This window comes from Boleophthalmus pectinirostris, unplaced genomic scaffold (assembly GCF_026225935.1).
Source record: "Boleophthalmus pectinirostris isolate CB_2022bp ecotype Guang Dong unplaced genomic scaffold, ASM2622593v1 HiC_scaffold_4, whole genome shotgun sequence".
In the NCBI taxonomy this organism is placed as follows: domain Eukaryota; kingdom Metazoa; phylum Chordata; class Actinopteri; order Gobiiformes; family Gobiidae; genus Boleophthalmus; species Boleophthalmus pectinirostris.
The window spans coordinates 22,810,926-22,832,962 of record NW_026571353.1 but is presented as its reverse complement, the minus strand read 5'-3'; the positions used below and the strand labels follow the sequence as shown (position 1 = coordinate 22,832,962).

At 39.0% G+C, this 22,037-nt stretch overlaps 1 protein-coding gene across 1 annotated transcript in view; it reads right to left on the bottom strand.

Annotated features, from left to right (window-relative positions):
• The window catches only part of LOC110153962 (neurogenic locus notch homolog protein 1-like), a 32,288-nt gene extending 10,549 nt beyond the window's left edge, over positions 1–21,739 (bottom strand). Inside the window, exons 1-17 of the mRNA XM_020917894.2 lie at positions 21,512–21,739; positions 20,672–20,753; positions 10,452–10,714; positions 9,823–10,161; positions 8,423–8,545; positions 7,936–8,169; positions 7,262–7,417; positions 6,659–6,844; positions 5,924–6,037; positions 3,695–3,808; positions 3,376–3,609; positions 3,188–3,298; positions 2,391–2,729; positions 2,183–2,296; positions 1,501–1,620; positions 655–807; positions 345–573 (exon numbers count right to left, since the gene is read on the bottom strand). Coding sequence (XP_020773553.2) covers positions 345–573; positions 655–807; positions 1,501–1,620; positions 2,183–2,296; positions 2,391–2,729; positions 3,188–3,298; positions 3,376–3,609; positions 3,695–3,808; positions 5,924–6,037; positions 6,659–6,844; positions 7,262–7,417; positions 7,936–8,169; positions 8,423–8,545; positions 9,823–10,161; positions 10,452–10,714; positions 20,672–20,753; positions 21,512–21,566 — 2,966 coding nt within the window. The 5' untranslated portion in view covers positions 21,567–21,739. The remainder of the gene's footprint in view (positions 1–344; positions 574–654; positions 808–1,500; positions 1,621–2,182; positions 2,297–2,390; positions 2,730–3,187; positions 3,299–3,375; positions 3,610–3,694; positions 3,809–5,923; positions 6,038–6,658; positions 6,845–7,261; positions 7,418–7,935; positions 8,170–8,422; positions 8,546–9,822; positions 10,162–10,451; positions 10,715–20,671; positions 20,754–21,511) is intronic.
• Between the last annotated feature and the right edge of the window lie 298 nt (positions 21,740–22,037).

Genomic DNA, 22,037 nt, shown 5'->3' with positions numbered 1-22,037 from the left:
TAAATAAGTATGATACTAAAATCGCATGTACATGTGCATAAACTATACACACTATACATTAAGTAGTTTAGTAAATGAGTAACTAAGTACAAAATAAGAGTAACCATATTGAGCACAGGACAATTAATTTAGCTTGTAATCTGTTCTCTGCAATATATTTATTATGCAATGTAACAAAAAATTAAAATTAAAATTAAAATTAAAGTTAAAATTTGTGGTCATTCATTTTAAGGATAGTGTTACATGTTAAGTGTTGCAAGCATACTTTACTGATCTACTATAGAGGGCAGCAGTGAGCCAGAATACTTTGAACACCAAGACGCCTGATAACTATGGTCTCATACCTCTCTGTACAGTCTGGAGTGTTGATTTCACAATGAATTCCACTGAAGCCAGACGGACATGTGCAGGTGTAACTGTTCACGCAGTCGGTGCAGTTTGCTCCATTTTTACATGGGTTACTCTCGCACTCATTTATGTCCTCCTCACATTTGGTCCCCCGAAAACCAGGCTGGCAGGTGCACAAAAAGCCATTCACCTCGTCCTTACAGACTCCACCATTGCTACAAGGATCTGTAAGAAATGGTTGTTATAGATAGTAGCATGCTTTGTAGAATATTCAGTGAGACTAGACAGTTTGTGGTATAGTCATACTTGGTTTGCAATCATCAATGTCCGTTTCACAGTTTCGTCCACTGAAACCTGGTTTGCAGTTACATCGATAACTGCCTAAAGTGTTCTGACAAGTGGCTCCATTGCGACAAGGATTCTTTACACATTCTTTGATATCCACATCACAGGTTTGACCTTTAAAAGATACGGTTATTTATTATAAAGAAATACACCTGATTTTTTCACCCTAAAACCATATCCTGTACTAAACATAGCCATAGGCATATCCACTAGAACTGTCAACAATAATTAATATACTGGCTTATCATTTAATGTATGACAGATGGAACAATAATTTTTGGGAGTCAATATTTATCGTGGGTCCTTTTTCTTTGTACTATTAGGGAACTTTTTGTTATTTTTCTGTTCTACAATGAGATTCTTAACTTAACTCATTATAGCACTAGCACTAAACTGTTTCATAATCCTGTTCATGTTTTGTAACCATTTTGTACATTTAAAATTGGTTAAGGGAGACAATTCTAATTTAGGGTTATTGTGTCAGAAACAGACTTTAGTTTTAATATCATTGTTTATCGCAAATAATTTCTTCAACAAAATCTTCCAAATTTGTTATTGTGACAGGCCTAAAAGCCACTTAATAATAGTTTTGTAGCCTTATAGTTTTACTCTACTTGCAGTGTTGTGTTGTATTGTATTTATAGCTTTTGGTATCAACTCTTTTCAAAGTATAGTCTAATTTTCTAGTTAAGTAGTTAAGATTTTTTTATTTTATTTTTGATGGCGTATCTTTTATATTCTTGCTGTTGTACTCTGAGTTACAACAGTGCAATAAATAAAGGTTCCATAACTGTTTATGTATACTACCTTGCCATCCTTCAGGACAAACGCAGGAGAAGCTCTGATAGTCCTCTGATTCCTGACACACGCCGCCATGACGACAGGGTTTGGAACTACATGGTGCCATTAATGTTTCACAGTTCTCTCCTGTAAAGTACATATACAAAGTCAACCACTGATGGAAATTATAATCTTCCTCAGTAATATCTTGTAGTTCATGAACTTGGAGATTATCCAATCAAAACGGACAAAGAATCATCTTTCAATCAATGCTATCAGTTGGTTTGCCAGGCCCAGTCCCTGTTAGAGGGCTGTAGAGATATTTCCCTATCTGTTTCCACAACACATAGCTCATACAGGAAGTAAGCTCCAGCTTCCGGCCATTGTGTAGCTATTTGCTGGTCTGTGAGACAGGAAGCAGGCATACAGGAAATGTGACAAGAAACTCGCTCCCACACTAGCACAAGCAATGCCCTAAAGGAAGATGTTTCCAAAAAGATGATAAAACAACATGTCTTCAATTTGGCATATACTTTTTTGTCTCCTCCTGAACAAATACAAATGTGAGATTTTTTTTTTTTTAACTGTTTAGCTTATCACTGTGTCCAGTGTGAGTGTCCAGATGAAGTTGTATTATTATTATTTGTTATTTAATGCATTCCCATCTAAAAACAATATATTATTAAATGTTTTTTTAGTTTTTTCATACCAGTGTAAGGTAAGGAACAGACGCATTTATATCCAGCAACATCATCAATGCAGGTCCCTTGGTTGAGACAAGGGTTGGAGGCACATTCGTTGATATTAGTCTTGCAGTTTGGTCCTGTGATTCAAGATGGTAAAAATGATTAACATTTCAGTAGTTAATTTAGTAGTAGGTGAGTATACACCTCAATAACAAAGTCACACAAACTGACCTGTGAAGCCCACCCGACAGCTGCAGATGTATCCACTGATCATGTCCTTACATGTGCCTCCATTCATGCATGGGTTAGATTCACACTCATTATTGTTTATGTCACAGTTTTTGCCAATCCAACCAGAGTCACAAACACAATTGTATCCATTGATTTTATCTTCACAGTGACCATGAATACAAGGACTACTGAGGCACTCGTTGACTTGGGAGAAGCAGGTAGTGTCATGGTACCCCTCAGGACACACACAGGTGAAGCCATTGATACCATCAATGCAAGTGCCGCCATTGTGGCAAGGGTTGATGGCACACTCATCTATGTTAATGTTACACATTGTGCCTGTAAGACAACAGATTTGGAATACAATTTTATGCACTGAATAAGATGCACAACGCTAAATATGCGCTAATACTATGATATAGTTGTATACAGAAAACAATAACTCTATTTTGGCTTTTTGAAACATTGAGGAAACCATGTATACATAACAAATGCCCTTTTAACTTTAAAGTAGGAACCTGCTTCCAAGCTTTTAAAAGCTCAACTTTCAGGAATCTTTCAATGAATCTTTTCTACAACTAAATCCCTAATGGCCGTATGCGCCAAAGAGTGGGTATCCCGTCTCTCTTTGTGGGACGGCCTAACAGCAGTTGGCTGGGGACAGGGTGGAGCTGGAAAGTGACACCGGTCGAGCCTCAGAGGAGTGTGCACACTCGCTCGCCATCTGTCACAATAAACACCAGCAACACACTTTTTCTTTAAACCATAAAACTTTTAGCATTTATTATATTTCTTACCAGTGTAACCAGGCTCACAAGCACATTCATAGCCATTGATTTTGTCCAGGCAGGTTCCATAGTCACATGGATTGCTTTTGCAATCATCAATGTTGATTTCACAATTGATTCCTAAAAGACAACACAAATTTTAATAATTTGAAGTCTTTGAATTAAAACATAATAATAACTAGCACCTTTCTACATACCAGTAGTGCCTTTGGGACAGTTGCAGATGTAAGAGTTTTCTCTGTCCTGGCAAATGCCTCCATTCCGGCAGGGTTGGCTTAAACACTCATTGATGTTAGTTTCACATAGACGTCCTGTATAGCCAGGTTTACAAAGGCAACTGAAGGAGGCCAAGCCGTCAATGCAAGTCCCATAGTGACAAGGGCTTGAGTAACACTCATTGATGTCCGTCTCACAATGTATTCCTGAGTATCCTGGGGAAAATGAAGACAATATGAACTACAATCAAACAAATGTAAAAAATATTTTGTTAAAGTATATTAAAGCTGTTTACTCTACCTTCCGTGCATTCACATGTGTACTTGTTGGGCCCATCTGTGCACTTGGCACCATTTTTGCAAGGCGTACTGGCACACTCATCGATGTCTCTCTGGCAGTGGGTTCCGGTGAAGCCTGAAAACAACAAATAGGTTTTGTTGAATGTCACTGTGTGCAGACATTGCTACAGTGTTCTCACTACTTGGATTAAGTCCCACTCATAATCCTGGGCCCATGCTATAAGGGTCCTCAACGAATTAGAAAACTGCATGTTAATTAACAACTGCACAAGACTGCAAGCTCTCCATCTTTCCTTTCACTCCTTTTCACAATCTGATGGGAAAGTAGGGGACCATGTTCGTTGAAAAAGGGGGAGGGAAGGCAGAGAAAAATAAGGGCGAATAAAAACTGTGAGGCCTCCTGACCATGAGGTAGGGGGACAAAAGCAGGCCTGTCCCCTCTGTGCAACGCTAAACTGAGCCTGTTGCCTCCTTTTGTCCCACAAAAACTTTTCCATCACAATGCATTTTCTCATGTCTTGTGTTCATCCCTTTTTCACTCCCCCCTCTCCCCCCTCAAGGCACTAAAAAGAGCCAGCTTGACCTCTGAACCCCACTATTCAATTCCCTTGGCATTCACAATCAACCAACAGACTTTCTCTTTTCCACAAGTTATTTTCTGGTACTTTTTTCCTTGTTCTATTGGCATTTGATCGTACAGAACTATAAGAATGTGGCCTGATGAAGAGATAGCATTTCCATTCCCCCTCCCCACCAGTTTTCAGGAACACAGAGGTATAATCCTAACCAAAAACACAGTCTCAGATGTAGCTAATCCAGAGAGGAAGTTTTTGTGTAGCCAGTGTTTATATATATGCTTCCCAGTAGACACTTATTAAAATGATCGCACGTTTGTGACTCCAAGTAAAAGACATGCACTGACAATGTAGCAACAAAAAACAGTAATTACCAGTAATATACCATATATGTGGATTTTTCTGGTATTTTTTTAATATGTAATCATTGTTTTACTTTGATTACATACAAAGTTTGATACCTTAATTGTTTTGACGTTTGACTGACATTAAGAGCTTAAAAAAGACACACAACATCAACATAGAATGATAAATCATTTTTCTATTAATCAAAGGCAAAGATAATGCAGAAATGCTGGGCTACACTACAGAGTTACACATTAAGTATATTAGCCAAAAGAGGATTAATCCCTAGACTCCTGGAATTAGACATTTCAATGGCTCTCAGCAGGGTTTCCATGGCTATTCCATGTTCAGAAATCAAAAGAGGGGACCCTTTCTCGAGGCCTAGCAAGCAAGAGAGACATTTACATCTGAAGCAGGTCAGTAATACCCTCCTCCCTCATGGCCCTCCCTGTGTGCATTTGGATAACAGTGTGTGCATCTGCCCCGAACTCTCGAGGTTTCCTTCTCTCAAACTCCGCTTGGTTTTTAAACTTTTGTGTTCATTGCTGTACTCCCTCCCTCTTCGTCTTCCACATGGACAGTTCTTCTCTTTCTTCTGTTTTCACTGCCTCTCTCAACAGGAGGAATTTTGCCTTTCTCCACCCAAGCATGCCTTTGATCCACCCGATTCAAAGCCTCACTATTTTACCAAAAAGGAAGAAAGCAAAAATCACTTCCACTTCAGTAATTTAGCTCAAAGTATCATAATCCAAAAACACATTTTTGAGAATTGGGGACTTGACCAATTTCTTCCACACAACAAATTGTTAAAATACATCACATTTAATAATTCTCAAACTAAACATGTTTAAATCATCCATTTTGGTTCAATTTAAGTCAAACGTATTTGCAGTTACAGCTTTGTAGCAAAAATATGCTTTTACATAGTATATATCTAATCATTGCTCTCCTCATTCATCATCACTAGGAGAAATGATTTTAAGAAATACAAACTTGTTATAAAAGTTCAAACTTCTACATCCTTTCCCTATAGATTTTCCCCACCTCGACTGCTGTGTTCATTCTGGGCTCTCCAGGCCTGTGTAAGCCTGCCTCAAGGCTGGGATTAGTGCCCGTCTAAAGGGCTGTTTGTGTGTATGCGCATGTGTGTGTATTTGTGTGCGTTTGTGTGTGTTTGTGCTTGAGCGGGAGAAAGTATAAGGCAGGAAGACGGAGGAAAAGATCGACCCTGGTGCCCCCTGGACCTTTGTCTTCCTCCCTGCCTTCTCATCTCATCCCTCTCTCCATCAGCAGCACCACGAAAGCCTCACCTGTGGGGCACTGGCAAAGAAAATTGTTGATCTTGTCGATACATTTGCCATTGTTCAGGCATGGACTGCTGGCGCACTCATCAGTATCAATTTCACAGAACTTCCCTTCGTAACCTGGCCAATTAGAAAGGAAAAACAAGAAAAGAACATATAGAACATTAAGGATGGAAGATTATAATTCACTGTTTCTCTGCAGCTCCATTATTAAAATCTTTAAAAGGCCTATATTACACTTATCTTCTAATCTGTTATAATGTTGTTTCCTCATCAAAAGCATACCTGGAGATGTGCTTTGTTTAACACACAAACCCTGAATATTTATTCACTTTGTTCACTTTGTTTAGCCTTGTGATGTGATGTGGTAATACAAGAAGTGCTCCACTGTATTTCTAAACTGCATACCCCTTCACTAGAATCATTTGAATCATTACAGCCCCGGACTTGCAAATCTATACTGAACTACAGGAAAAGGTAGCTATTAACTTGAAAACGACATCTTCATGACATCACAAGGTGAAAGACAGACAGATGTAGACAGATTAATAATAAAGGGTTACTCAAACATGTGTGAAAGTATGTTTTTGATGAGGTAACAGAATTATAACATGGCTAAAAGCTCATATAAGTCAATGTTGTGTAATGTAAGACCTGTAATTAATCTAATAAAATCTAAATTGTGACCTGGCATTTTCCAACCCAACATCATATTACATTTTTTTTCTCATGTAGTCTTACCTGGCATGCAGATACACTGGAAGTTTCCTATTTGATCCAGGCAAGTGGCTTCATTTTTACAGGGGTTTGACATGCACTCATTAATGTCCAGCTCACAGCGGGGCCCCACATAACCAATCATACATTTGCACTGGAATGATCCTTTGGTGTTGATACACTTCCCTGCATGTTCACAAGGATTGGGACCTGTAAAGACAATGGACACAATAAGAGACATAATACTTCAGTTTAAAAAAAAAGAAGCACAAAAATATATTTGAAAAATATACTTTTTATGAACACAAATAATTGTTTGACTTGGCAATTTCTAAAATACGAGATTCAATATATTTATTTGCAATTTGTGCACACAGAAGTCCATGCAGATTGGAATTCTTGTGCAGGGCTCTCAGGGGTTCAGGTAAAAAGATTTAAACGTACATTTGGGGAAAAAATATTGAAAAAATATGCACATCATTAAAGTAGGCATAATACAAGTAATAAATAAATACAAAATTTTACATGCAATCATGAGGTAGCACTAAATAGCAATATCACTCAATTATCAAATGAAAATAATGAGAGTCCTAATTAGTTATAAATAAAGTAAGTTTCAGGGTTTACCCAATGAGCACTCATCCACATCTTGATCACATGAAGCTCCAATGTAGCCTAAAGGGCAAGTGCAGAAGTGATCCCCACTAACAGGGTTGGTGTCACAGTTAGACCCCTTCTGGCATGGGTTGCTGATGCAGGCGTCATCCAATTGACACAGCAGTCCTTGTACACAAGATCACACAAATATTACCCAAAATATTACACAGTTTGTAATAGGCTAAAAGAATCTCTCTGAAAGTTTCTTGACTAAAGAACAGAGGGAATTTCAGCTCAACAATGATCATAGAAAATCTGATGAAGGTAAAATGATTATAAAAACATACAGGAATTTTGAGTTCTGTATTAAGCTGAGTAGGTTTATGTAGAAATACTGAAATGTGTGCAAAAAAATCTAACAAAAAACAACTCCCTTGGATGAGGGTAGGTCATTATAATATAATTAAAAGCCCAAATGTATGGCATAAGCTCTTTAAAAATGCTCTAAACACAATTTTCAGTCTCCTTGAAAAGCAGGTGGCACCAATAGTCTAGGTCAGATGTACAGGGCAGTGACCCCATAATAAGGAAAAAATGACAGAGAAGTCTAATGTCATACTGATGAGCATTCTACGTAAAGAAATAACATCTCTATGGGGTCATCTTGCACCTTTAAAGCAGAGGTTATAATAAGAAAAGAATACCTGTGCGTCCAGGAGGGCATTCACAGACAAAAGAAGCCACTCGGTCATGGCAGGTGGAGCCATGGAAGCAGGCTGCACTGGCACAGTCGTCTATGTTCTCACTGCAGTCATCTCCAGTCCAACCGTTTACACACACACACTGGTAACTGCCAAAGGTGTTGTGGCACGTGCCGCCATTTTGACAGGCGTTGGGCATCAGCTGGCATTCATCAACGTCATCGTTACATAGCTGGCCTGGAGAAACAGAGGACACCTGGTGGGCATGGGGTCTATATAAGATGGTACTAGGCCTGCCACGATATTTACTATATATGCACTTTTTTTTTTGGTATGTATTTTTTGTTTTGCAGAACAATTTGGAGTAACTGTGTCATAAAATAGTTTCAGTATGACAGTTTATCTTAAATATTTCTGAAGCAATAAAGCACACTTAAAAATGTAGTATTATGACAGACTTACTTGTAGAAGAGTTAAATTTACGTCTCACCTGTAAATTCTGGTTTACACTGACAGTTATAGGTGTTCACTCCATCTACACAGGTGCCTCCATTCTGACACTCATGATTTGGACAGTCGTCGATGTTGATGTTGCAGTTTTTCCCGGTAAAACCTGTTAAGAGATAAATAAATGTAACAATTGGTACTTTTTTTTTGGTAATAAATCAGATTTCGCCATTAAGTGTTAGGCAGTTAGGTGTGGTTAATCCTCCCCACACCCGCTCTATGAAACAGCAAACAGCAACTGCACCAAGGTTTGTGGGAGCTCTCATCTATACAGTTACACAGTAGATAACCACAGGACTGTTGGAGCAGTTGTGGCATTGCAACATGAATAAGGAGTACAATATATCATAAGGTTGACTTTGTAAGCATCAGTTTCATTGTTAATGTTAATATAATAAAGCACTTCCTGTGAAAGAAAATAAATAAGGAAAATAATATTTGAAAAAATAGATGGATCTTTAATCCATACTTTGCCTTTTGCACTGTGTACAAATTGATTTTATCCTTTGAACATTTTCTTAAAATGTACTGTTTCCTGATCCTTGTTATAATGTTGTTTCCGCATCAAAAACATACCTGGAGTTGTGTTTTGTTTCATTCACACAATGAAAACACACAAACCATGCATATTTAGGCAATGCGCATCGCTCAAATGGAAAACACTCTTCCACCTTGTGATGTCATGTCTCAATACAGGAAGTGCTCCACTCTGTTTTTAAACTCCATACACCTTCATTAGAATCATTTGGATAATTTTAGCTGTGGAATTGCCAGTCTCTACTGAACTACAGGTAAAAGGTAACTGTTAACTTGAAAGCTAACACTACATAATATCACAAGGTGGAACAGAGCATTTTGAGCTTTGGAGATGTAGACAGACTTATAATAAAAGATTAATCTGTATGAATTAAACAAAACACAAGACTAAGGTTTGTGTAATATATAACCTTTAAAGGTGCATTATGTAACTTTCTGGTAGAGGCTCTGTATGACAGGTTAGCATATCTAATCCATTACAATGCATCTAATCAATTATACAGATTTTTATTGCACCAACTACCTTGAAAACTTGCATTCTTATTGTAAGCAGTGTCACCTTGGCCTGGTGCCATCGTTTGTGTGTCTCCATGGAAATAGAGGAGTTTACCATACTGTGGAACCTTTTAAGTAAAACAATAACATCTCCATGGAGCTCTCTAGAAAAATTACAGATTGCACATTTAAACGCTGAAGCTCTCTTAAATATCCACCTAATCACCGGTAACTAGTGCTACCAAACAATTCAACAATGGAAAAAACTTTCTCTTTAGGACTTTGACGGTATTGTAGAGAAATTAGGGCATCCTGCTAGTAATTATGATATTATAGTATGGTTGTTAGTACCTGGAACACATGAGCACTCGTAGCTGGTGTCTCCCTTCTGAACACAGGTTCCTCCATTGAGGCACGGGGAGGGACTGCAGGGGAAGTAGCGTGTCTCGCAGTGTTTGCCGGTGTACTCCAGGGGGCACTGGCATCGGTACCCGCCAACCTCATTTATACACACGCCTCCGTTCTTGCAGGGGGGTGGGGTAGCATCACATTCATTAATGTCTTGCTTGCAGGTCATTCCAGAGAAGAAAGGTGAGCATAAGCAGATGTAGTGGGACTCTATAGCAGAGCACTGGCCACCATTGGCACATGGGTTTGAGGCGCAGGGGTCTCGGTGTTGACACAATGTACCTATATGAACAAAAATGCATTAAGCTTTGTCAGGGTTTATTTATAAAGCATGTTTAACAAACAGTCAATACAGTCAACACTGCCCAAAGTGCTGTACACCTTTAAAATTACTAAAAAGCATAATAACAATGTGTTATAAAACAAGAAATAGGAGGCAAAAACAAAAGTGCTCAGCTTGTGACAAATATCAGTGTAAAAGGGTGAGTTTTCAATAGAGACTTAAAGCTTTCACTGTTTGAGGCAGATCAAATGGTCTATAACATGGCTGAATATTTCAGTGGTTTCATTACCTGACCATCCGGGAGGGCAGCGGCACTTGTAAGTTTGAAGAGTCTCTAGCTCACAGGTGCCACCATTGTGGCAGGGTGAATTAATACAAATGTTGTTGATTGGAGTCATGCATCTGCGTTCGGAAAAGCCCAGTTTGCAGGTGCAGCTGAAGTCTACAGTGTTGCCTTTGGAGACGGCCTGACAGGTGCCTCCGTTCAGGCACGGTGCAGTGGTGCAGGGGTCATGGAACTGGCATCTGCTCCCTACAAATCCATCACGGCATCTGGAACAGAAGAGAAGAGTTTTAGCCAGATCATCTATGAAGTAAATGGATTGACAACATGGTGTACATCAAGTATTTATGTGCATACGTTTTCAAGAGAACAAATCTAAGACTCTTCATTGTTGTTTACTGTTTGTTAGACACTTTACAGCTACAGCTGTTTAGGAAGACTCATTACCTCAATTATTTCAACACACCCATTGGAATTACTGTCCTTTCTTTGGTTGCATACCTAACCTATCTTGACATAAACAATATGTGATTGGGGCTGTTGAACCCTGTAGTCTGCACAGACAAAGGAACAGGAATGTTTCTCACATGTTTGAATCATAAACACCATTCTAACCCCAGTCCACCAGCCCTCATAAAGAGGCTGTGCACTGAGTACAGACATCTTCACGCATTCACAACTTCTATGGCCTGAGCTGAGGGTCCCACGAGGGTCCCATGGGGCTCCCCTGAGGCTCCCAAAGACTAGACCACACACATTTATTCAAACACAGCTCAGGAGATCACTGACAGGTCCTCTGTGGTTGTATTTACTAAATTGCATAGTTTGACAGTAAAATTAGTTTTTCCCTAGCTACACACATTTGCTGTAATAACACTGTATTTGTCATTATTATGTCCACTTTGTGATAATTACAGTTTAAAATTAACATGCTGAACTATTATTAATTTTAAAACTTTGAAAGGTAGTCATTTGGACAATGTTTTTGAAATCAGGACATTTTGGCTACCTACACATACCAAATAGACTAGTTCTTCATTTTTTGGTAGAAGTACTAACTTGTGGAATGCAAACTCATGCATCTTTCACCCTCTTATCTATCACAGTGCCCATACCCACTGACAACACTGGGTGGTCAAGGAGGCTTCACTGGTAAAAAAAACAAAATCACAAAACATCTACTCTATAGCACAGGGGATGAGAACAAAAAACATCAGAACTATTTAGAATTCCTCAGCTAAATCCATTCTTTCCAACAAGTTTGGAGACAAGAAAGGCAGCAGTCATGGCCCCTTCAGCGGCTCTCAGGCTGAAATGTACTCACTTCAACCCTTTTGTCAGCGCCCATTCATGCCAGGGACAAGTTTGAGCAGCCAACATTATGGCAGACTTCAAAGGCCCATGGCACCACAACAGTGAAAGTTATTCATCAAATTCTAAAGGATTTCTCCCATTTTCACACAGCAATGCAGGAGGTACAAGGACATGCAATGCAAAGGACATATTATGATTTTTTTTTTTTTTTTAGTACGATAAAATACATATATCATTATTTTACATCATGTCCATGAGAAACCACAACATGGCTTAATAATAGAAGCAAGTCCACTTCCTGTTGATCATAACTGCTGAACTTTTTATTAATAACAGTTAAAGTCAGCAGAGATGGGGGGCAGGAGAAAATGGCCTAACTAAAGTTTTGAGTGTGGGACAATACAGGATCGCTCAAACAAATCAAATCAACCAAAATATCTATGTAAGTAAACAAATCTATGAGAATGATGATGGAACACTAATTAAAAGCTCATAAAAGGTGATTCTTCATAATATTTCCACTTTGTTGTATTTATATATCTTTCCCATTTATTGTTGTAATACCTGACCACAGCCTTCACATAGCCTGGGGCACTGGCTGCTAGACAGTGTCCCCAAACATTCCCATGGGGACAGAGGCTTGTATGTGCTGGGAGATGCCAGGGCCCCTCACTGGGTTTATACAGCAGCATTAACCCGCCTTAGGTCTGAGGCAAAAAAAGAAAACATCACATGCTACACTACCCACTGCATAAACAACAGAACAGAGGCATGCACCACAACTGAACTGTGTCTACCTGTAACTGTTATGTTACAATGAATTACTCTACCTTGTTTTGATGGCATAATAATGATGAAGACTGTGCTATTTCTATCTTTATGATTTTCATCTTCCTACTATTAGGTGACTTCACAATTTAAAAGATATTTTAAAAATATATTTTGGCAATGGTCCTAATTTTTCATTAGTCTTAAACCCATATAAATAAAGAAGTTGTTTTGTAGTTTTTGTTTTGTAATGTTTGTAAAGCCTAACTATATAGTGACTTCTATTGTCGTCTTTCTATTTATTTTTTTTGTCTAGAATTATTGAGAGGGATCTGCCTGCGGACCTCCAACAGGAGAACCTTCACGTGACTTGCGTCCATCCACAGGTCCCTAAAAGTAAACAGCCTGCGGCCAAGCCAAAAGACCCCATAAGTCCACTGTTTTCTGGCCACCATTTTCAGAGTAACCTTACAAAAGTGTACATTGTTTTACATTAAGACAGGCCCAAATCCTTTTTCTAACCATAACCATGACACAGGACACACTGCAACACATTCACATGTTATTTGTATTTAGCCATTGTAGGCCACATGTTGACAGTTAAATATGTTTTTATGTTTGTGATAACATGTTTGCTCAAGCTCTTTTCCAACATGCAGCGTAAAGAGACAAAACACAGATACTTTCAAATGAATGAAATGAATACAATATTTGAAAAAAAAAAAAAGATAAAAAAATTGAAATTATTTGCGTATAAAGAGTAAACTAATGAAAATGGCAAGGGACATGTGGGTGGAGCTGTATCCTGGTGGAGGTCTGCAGGGTAGGGTACTCTGGGCAAAGGTCTGCAGACAGACTCTCTTGAAATTGTGAGTGAGTTGTGAGTGATCTGACTAGACTAAAGTAAGTAGCAATCACATTTATTATTATATTTTATTATTGATCATTTGAGCTACTGTAGTCTCAATATAAACTTGTGGGAAACAGTCAACATGTTTTATATCAAGAGTCCTGTAACACAGATGTGAATTACAGAGACAGCATGAGTAGTCACTGGCCGATCAAATATAGTTTGTGAGTGGTCTATAATGGTAGTTTGGGGATAGAGGGCCAGCGGTGGCGAGTGCATGGCTTAGAGGCGCCACACGAGGCTCTGAAAAGGGCCATAGGGAGCAGGTGCGCATGTTAATGAGCAGACAGCAGCTGCGGGGCCAGTCTTTCACCCTCCCTCTCTCTTCCACTGCCTCGTTTTCCTTTCAGGGCTCCCATCCTACTGCTGTTATCCACACCGGGAAAATAGCACGTGCACTGAAAATGCGATATACCAATACATTTTGATAGAGTAATAGAGCTACATTTTAAATAATAACATAGGGTCCAGCTGCTCCAAGGTAGATACAATGCATCCAAAGTAGCCTGGGTGATATGAAAATAAAAAGAATCACATTTTTGACCCTCATATTGATCAATCACCATTTTCAATTTGATTTTATTTTGTTTTATTAAAGTAGTTAGTATTGGAGCTTTTAGGTGCAGAGTCCAAAAAGTTTAAGTCTTCATTTGGCAATAAAAACACCTATAACTGAAGGAATGAAAGATTTCAATCACAGACCTACAGTGAAATCTTCCTGTCAAAAAACATAACATTTCCATCACACAAGCAGGTGATACACCCTTTATTAGAAAACATACATAGTATGTTTTCTGATAAAGGTTTACTTTATCAGAAAACAATATTTAACTTTAAAGTATATTTAAAGTTAACTTTATTTAACTTTTAAAAAATGTTTTATAGTGCACCCTTTAAAACAAATAAAACGCCTTTTAATATGATTGTCCTAAGCATAACCAATACAGACCTTAATCAGTCACAAAAATAAGTCCAATATATCTCTCCAAAGTCTGAACTTGCCACACACTCCATTTCAAAGATATTGATTATTGACAATTAGTAACCTTTATTAAAATTTGATTAATTACACTAACCCAGAGAATGGTAAAGTGCACCCAAATCAGAAAACTTTGAATTTTCACCCCAAAAAATGTATCACAGTGTACCAAGAAAGGGAGAGAGACAAACACAGACAAAGCAGGAAAAAGCGTGTGAAAGAGAAAATTTTCACCAAACCTTTATACTAACTTATTCATTGGTCACTGGCATTGTCCATGTGTTTTTTCTCCAGAGCCTTTTAACACCTTGAAAAATGTAATTCTATTGAGATAGAAACAGCTTGCTAGAAATATCCCTACATTTTCAGAGCACATTGACAGAGAAAAACGGAAGCAATAGCAGTAGGGCTTAATTTCTGGTACTGGTAGTTGAACTGTAGCTCTATTGAACTGTGGCACTGCCTAGTAACTTTCTACAATCCTATTTCAGGAACCACCACACATAAAAAGTTGTAATCTAACGATTGTTTTATTCTGTACAAATTACCCATACAAAAATTTTGTGACAGCTAGACTTTCTTCAATTTTCTTTCTGAAGTTTATTCATTTCAGCTTATCCATAAAGCAGTTTTATTTAAAGCCCTATACCTATACCTACAGCATACAGTACAAGACATGATGTCAACTTTGGCATATACAGTAATAAAACTACTAGGCACTTTTACCAGAATACACATAGACAGTCTTTGTGCAAATACATCCAGGTGGTTGGGGCATGTCAGCCATAGCACACACTAGAAGATTTGCTAACTAGTTGCTCTTGCTGATAGTTTGGCAAAAAGGACACAACTCAAAGCCTAAAAACATGGACCCAGAACTTAAATAGGACAAAAGACATTCAGATACTTTTTTTTGTCTTTACTGTGTTCAAGATAAATAGTACCACACAGAGCAGCTGCTTCAACAACAGAAATCTGAGGGTCTGGCAGGCGGGATCATCTTAATAGCAGCAGGTAAACTAGGCAGCTGGAAAGGTAAATAAAGAGGGCTTGAATAGAAGGCCTCAAATCAGGAGAAGGGCAAATATCAGGTGCATGGGGCAGGTTTCGTGTAACAGTAGAATTACCACTTTAGCCAAACTGATACTGTCATTATCTATTCTGTCAACCCTGCTCTGAACTTTCTATTGTTCACATGACTCCTCACTTCTACACTGTCACTAGCAGTAGCCAGTAGCAACAAGTAACAACAAGACTGCAAGATTAATCACAAAAATAGCAATCTGAATGGACACAATTAGCAAATTTTTACATAATTTACTCCACAGAAAACAAAATACCTCTTATTCTGCATACAACTGCTAACCCTGCAGTTTAAACCTTTACAAAGATGTTCTGAAATACATGTGATTCTTTATTAGTCTCTTATATTTAAATATTTTTGTCAATTCTAATCACAAAGGCAAAAAGGCAGAAATCACATTTAGATAATTTTCCCAAACTGCTCAGACTTAGCAACAACTGGACTGTTTTAAGTCTTCTCTTATGACCCACTTTTGTTCTCTGGCTTCAAATTTTTATGTTATTTTATCGATTTTATGTATTTATTGCTATTTCATGGGCTTGCCTTTATTTAACTTTATTGGTTTTAGTGTTTTAGGACAGGCAAGGTTCATCTGAGGAGTTATATCCACTGTTGCATACCTTTTGTTGTTTTTAATGTTATCTTTATATGTGCAGCACTTTGGAAACCGTTTTGTTTTAAAATGTGCTATATAAATATGATGGATTTGGAAGTCACTGGTCCTAGAAACAGGATGTGACAGCGATGTATCTGCCCCAGCCTGCAGCAGATGTAGGGATGACATGTGACCCTTTGCCAGGCGTCACTCTGAAGGGGCTTTCCTCAGTTTTGGGCCAATCTGCCATCTGCTGTCAGTCTGATGTCACACAGACACGGGCCTACTGCACAACATGCTTGTTATGTTACACAAGAGAACTGTACACAAACAAAGCAGGACAAAGCACTGATTTTAACAGCTGTACAGTACGGATTTTAAAGGCAATTCAGATTATGTGCTATATCAGCTCTAAGAAGATTAGTGAGTTTAGGTTGTGCTTTTAAACTAATAATAAGCTCTGTGGGACAGTCTGTATCCACAACTACCATCCTATTTTTAAGTTCTTAAGCGTCAGTATTGGTTAAAGTTAGAACTGTGCATATGATGTTGCAAATGTTGAGATTTCACTCAAGGGACAATCTGCTATTTTGTTGAAATCACCACAAATGTACTCAATTATGCTCAAACAATGACACCTGTTTCTATCCCACCATTCCTATCCACTTGTACTGAAAACGCAGATGACATAAGTTACCTCTTCAAATAAAAATAAAGATACTAACTGTACATTAACTGCAGTAAAATCAAAGTTGTGTTCTGGCTACAAGGTATAAATGTAATATCACATGTAATTGAAGTTAGCAGCCATGTTTCTATCAGTCAGACCTAGGGCAGGAGTTGCTACAGTAGAAGGCCAACACTGGGTTTGTGCCCAAAAATGCTCCAAAAACAATAAAAATCACAGAAGTCAATTACTGAAAACAGAGTAGGTTTTATAAGTGAGATATATTTAGTTTATTCTGACAGTAACTCAGTAACGAGTAATCATCAAACAATTATAAATGATGATATTTTCTAAAGAATTCATTTGTTGGTAAATTTTAAGGGCAACAATTTGTTATGAAGTTTTTTGTTTTTTTTAGTAAGTTAGTTCACAATACTGAGACACTTTCTCCCTTATGCCTTTCCAGCACCCATTTCATTTCCTGACTATATGGTTGTCTGCTTAGGCTAACTCCTCTTTAGCCACGTCTGATCTGTTTTAAAAGCAATGCCCTGGGGGGACGGGTGGAGGACTCAACTCTTTTCCTTCTAACTTCCTCAGTTTCCTACACACTGCTGTTTTTTTCTTGCCCGCCAATTTAAAACTCTAAGGCTGCAATCGGTAAAGAACAAACATACTTGATAATGTATTTTAAATGCTCTAAACCAAGAGAGTTTTGGGACCAAAACCAACCTGGGATAGAAATTAGCTTCTTGTTTGTTGTGGAACTCAAACCAAAGTTACCACCAACTCCCCATTGGCTAAAAAATTACAGGGAGAGCACCACCCCTCTTCTTACGAGCCTCTTTATTTCTCTTCCTCTCTAATCGTACAGGAGAAGAGACCTGCCAGCCCACATCTGGCGGCCTTCATTAGAGACCCTGTTTATTTGGGACAACTATTACGGACACAGCCCATGGGAAAGAGCCTGCTCCCCGGAGGACCTAAAGCCAGCCGCTGTGTGTTCGTATGTGTGCGTCTGTGTGTGCATGTCTCGTAAGTCATAGCACCAATAATGACTAGAGCCAGTGGCTACTTTACAAGGCATGGGAACCACTTAGCTTCACAGCTATGTAAGCTGGAACTGAAAGTGCAGTTGGACCCTCTGGTTGTTACTGTACATAGAAACTTGTCATGTGAGGAGTGGAAATCTATTAAAAATATATATTTTAACAACGTAAAAGAAACCATGACTGGTGTAAGCCTTATGGTCGACTGTATTTAACTGCACAAGCAGCTTTTTGTAGGTTGCGAGTGTGCTTCAAATGTAAAGCAACAGGAACACCTGGCATACAAACTCAGTTTGTTTCAATGTGACATGAACTAGCAAAACCACAAGTAATCATGGGTATTATGAAGTACGCTGTGCTGTGGCGGGCGCAAGCCTGTGTGCCTTGTAATAATGTAAGCCACAGACAGGTGTTCAAGGCTAAAAAGTGAAACCAGGAAGTTTGATTTGGAGTATGCCCTTTGTCTCACACATACAGACCATCAGTACATTCACAGCCTGATTTATGTTGGCATATGCCAACCAGAAAGGTTCAAATATCACTAATCCTCTCCATAGACTTCCACGCCTCCATTGAAAAGGTGCTCAGCCCATCAGCCCTCTCACTGCCACAGTCGGACCCTGCCAAAGGAACCCAACACCAGCAGCAGCGGCGCATCAAAGCCCTGCACTGTGTGTCTCTGGGTCTGTGATGATATGATCAGAAATGGCACCTTTTCTTCCCTCGGGCCACTCAGAGGCTGTTTCCTGACTCTGAAAGGGACTGAGGAAGGGGTGGGCTTCTGTGAGGGGAGATGGACCCATCTGATCATGGCAAACAAAAGTGCCATTGAGGGAAGCCCAGAACCACCAAGACAAGGACTGACTTTCATTTTAAACTGTTTTGGGGATAGCACTCAAATAATTACTGAGGGTATATAATGTGTATCAGCCGTGACCATAAACTGTACTGACAGATCAACGTTTGATTCTGAAATTATACCATTTGTATGTGTTCAGGGATATTTTTTATTATTAATTGGAATTATATTACATCTACAGATATTTAAATGTATTTCCTAAATATGGATATAACATATCTTCACGTAATTCTCTTTGAAATGTGAACTAAGCTGTTTGTCTCAGAAGTTCAGAAGAGAAAGCACATTCAGAAGCTACACTGCTGATATCTGCAGCTCTTTCTTGCTTGTCTCCTGCCAGGCCTCTGGACTAAAGGAGAGGTCTCTGTGTATGAAGTCCTTTGGAGATTAACTTCAGTCAAGGTGGCACTGGACCAGGTCAAATATGTGGAGATGGTATTTATGGTATGGAATGTTGAGTAGGCCAGTCTGACCAAATATAAGTCTGAAACATTCTGTTGCTTACTTGACCCAAACCAAAACATTTGACCCAGAAAAAGGGCAAAATCTTTTGCCATTAATGTGGTTTAAACTAAAATACAACTACTTTGAAAACTCACTTTAAATAACATGGGAGTGGTGAACATAGTTGCAGAAACAACAAAAAAAAAAAAAAGTGTTCAGTGGCAGTCAAAATTTGGGTATCTAACGATTCTTAGGAAGTCTTCTGGCATAGTCCAAACTACATTGTGTGAATTAAAATGAGTGGAGAGCTTATTTATTGCTTCTATAATGTATTCTAAAATGCTTACTGTTCTATAACATCTGTATTAGACAGCAAATTATATTTTTTTCCTTTTAAGATACCCATGTATGTATGGGTAAATTAGGGGTCGTTGGTGGGAAAATTAATTGGAAACCTCTGTTACAACATATTGTAAAGCCAGATACACCTTTCAAACCCTTTCTCTTCCTCCAAAATGTTCTACCTTATTGTCCCTTGTTCTAATGCTTATTTTGATGTATTATGGCAGTTAAACACAACTTCACTTAATAAACTCTTTCGTTTCAACTAATGGCTCTGAGTTGCATTAATTACACCAAACAGAAGAGCCCCCAAAGACAACAAGTGTTCCCGCTAAAATCATTTAAACTGTGGAGATGGAGTATGCCTCATAATTGTCTCCAAGCGAAGGAAGAGAACAGTGAGGGGTACAATGATGGCTTTGTGGTCCAGTGAGGAGGAGGAGGAGGGTGGGGGCTGTGAATAACATTACAGGCCCAAGTAAGATGTGGCGGGAGGCCAAGATGAAGAGCTGGGTTTTGGAGTTCAGTTCAAGTTGTACCCCAAACAGTTTAATTATTGGACTTTAGTAAGATGACACTGAGCAGAGCCACTCATGCCAGGTCAGAAATAGCACTGAGAGTAACATAGGCTATTGTTCCAAAATAGGTTCAAGGCCAGACAGACGCTCATTCTTCACACTGAAATAATCCAATTTCAACAACAAAATGCACAACTTTTCCACCTAAACCTAGAAACAACACCTTTTGCCATCTGTCTAGAGGAATGTGAGACAGGGAGCACTGAGCACCACTGAGGGGACAAAATCCCAGGAGAGGGGAGGGGTAAGAGAGAGGAGGTCCCAGTCAGAGGGTCTCTCTGGGAAGCCTCACCCAGATTAGTCACACAGAATTAATCGCAGCACAGAACAATAGCGACCGAGCTTCTGGCAACCCCAGCTGTCGCTCGGCACAAGAAAGGAAAACATGGTTCAGGGTCTGCACTAGTCTGTGGCCAGAGTAGAGGGACCTAGACACGCACTCTCCCACACTGACCCCTGTCCTCATCAATATCCACTCACTTCTGACCACTGACTCCCTGAAATAGCAACACTTAGCTGAGAAGTCACCCTCTGCAATCTTCACATGTCAACCATAAATCTGAAACATCTACAATATTTCTAAACTTTTCTCTCATTTGTTACTGATCATTTGAGCGGGGGCAGATGTTTAACTTACTTGCATTCACTGAGTCCATCAGGTGTCCGCTCGCATGTCCCCTGGTTCAAACACTTCTCTGTGGGCATTAGGCATCTTTGGCCTGGAAATAAAAACTTTTATAGCAACTTCAAAAACTTTTGACAAACAGATAAATTACAAGCTAACTGCCTTTTTCCAATAACAACAATGTAACCAGCAGTGTGTTATTAAACACAGAACCACATGTTTGTTTATCTCTGGTACATTCTAAATGGCAAATGTATAAGTGTACAAATATGAGCAGTAGGTGTGACTTATGCCACCTGAAAGTCTATTTTTCTGAGGTGGATGAGACTTGACAACAGTCTGGCAGGGACATGCTCCCTCAGGCAGCTGGACTTGAAGAATGTGCTCCCTGGCCAGTAGCACAATTTTGTGAGAATATAAAAAACACCACTCCGCATCCAAAGTGGAAAGGCATGCGTTCTCATACTCGTGAGAAAAGTGAGGTGTTAGCAGAAAAGGGCAGAGGCAATGATTAGGTCTACCTGAGCTCTATAAATAAAGTTTGGAAAGAGGGCGTTATAAAATACAAAATATAAGGAGCTGTTAACAGGTGCGCAAAGTTCTAGTCTCGAACTGGACCCACGTGTTGCATAGCGCAAGCGTAGCCTCAACCAATTTTGTGTGAAAAGTACACATTTGAATAAAAAGTACATGCATTTCAAATGAATTATAAATAAGCCTACGCTAGAGACTTCAGGTAGTTTGACAGAAGGCCTTCTCGGTCTAAATGTAATAATTATTTTAGGTTATTGTTTCATGTTCCTAGTAACATATTTCACATTTTGACAAAGTGAAAATCCCTCCGCCACTCACCTCGCGTAAATGCTATCAGCGACAATAAAGTTAGGTGAACAAATAAAATATGCATTCCTTCTGCTTTAGAGGGGCTTTACAAATCCACATGAGTTTGTTCATAGATCCGAAGGATGTCTTCCTTTAAAAAGATAATCATTGATTCACAAAAAAAAGTTTAGTTCATCCTCCAGTAGATCCAACTGAGAAATGCGCGCGCCGGTGAACTCCGGGCATGAGATGTTGTCACTTGTGATTCCGAGTTGAAACTGACTTGTGGGACACTCCTCTCCTCCTGCCCCACGTTTAGGGGCGTGATTCTTCCCTGGACACCGTCCCATCAGGCACACAGTAGGACAACTGCGTCTGGCAGTGTACCTGAACTTTGTCCAGTTGACAAAAATGTATTTCTCCTTTGCTAAAAGGTAAAGGTAAATAATTCATTTACAGTGATATAAACTACTCATAGGATAGTCCTCACTGTCGTCTAGCTAGTTAGTTAGTTAGTTAGTTAGTTAGTTAGTTAGTTAGTTAGTTAGTTAGTTAG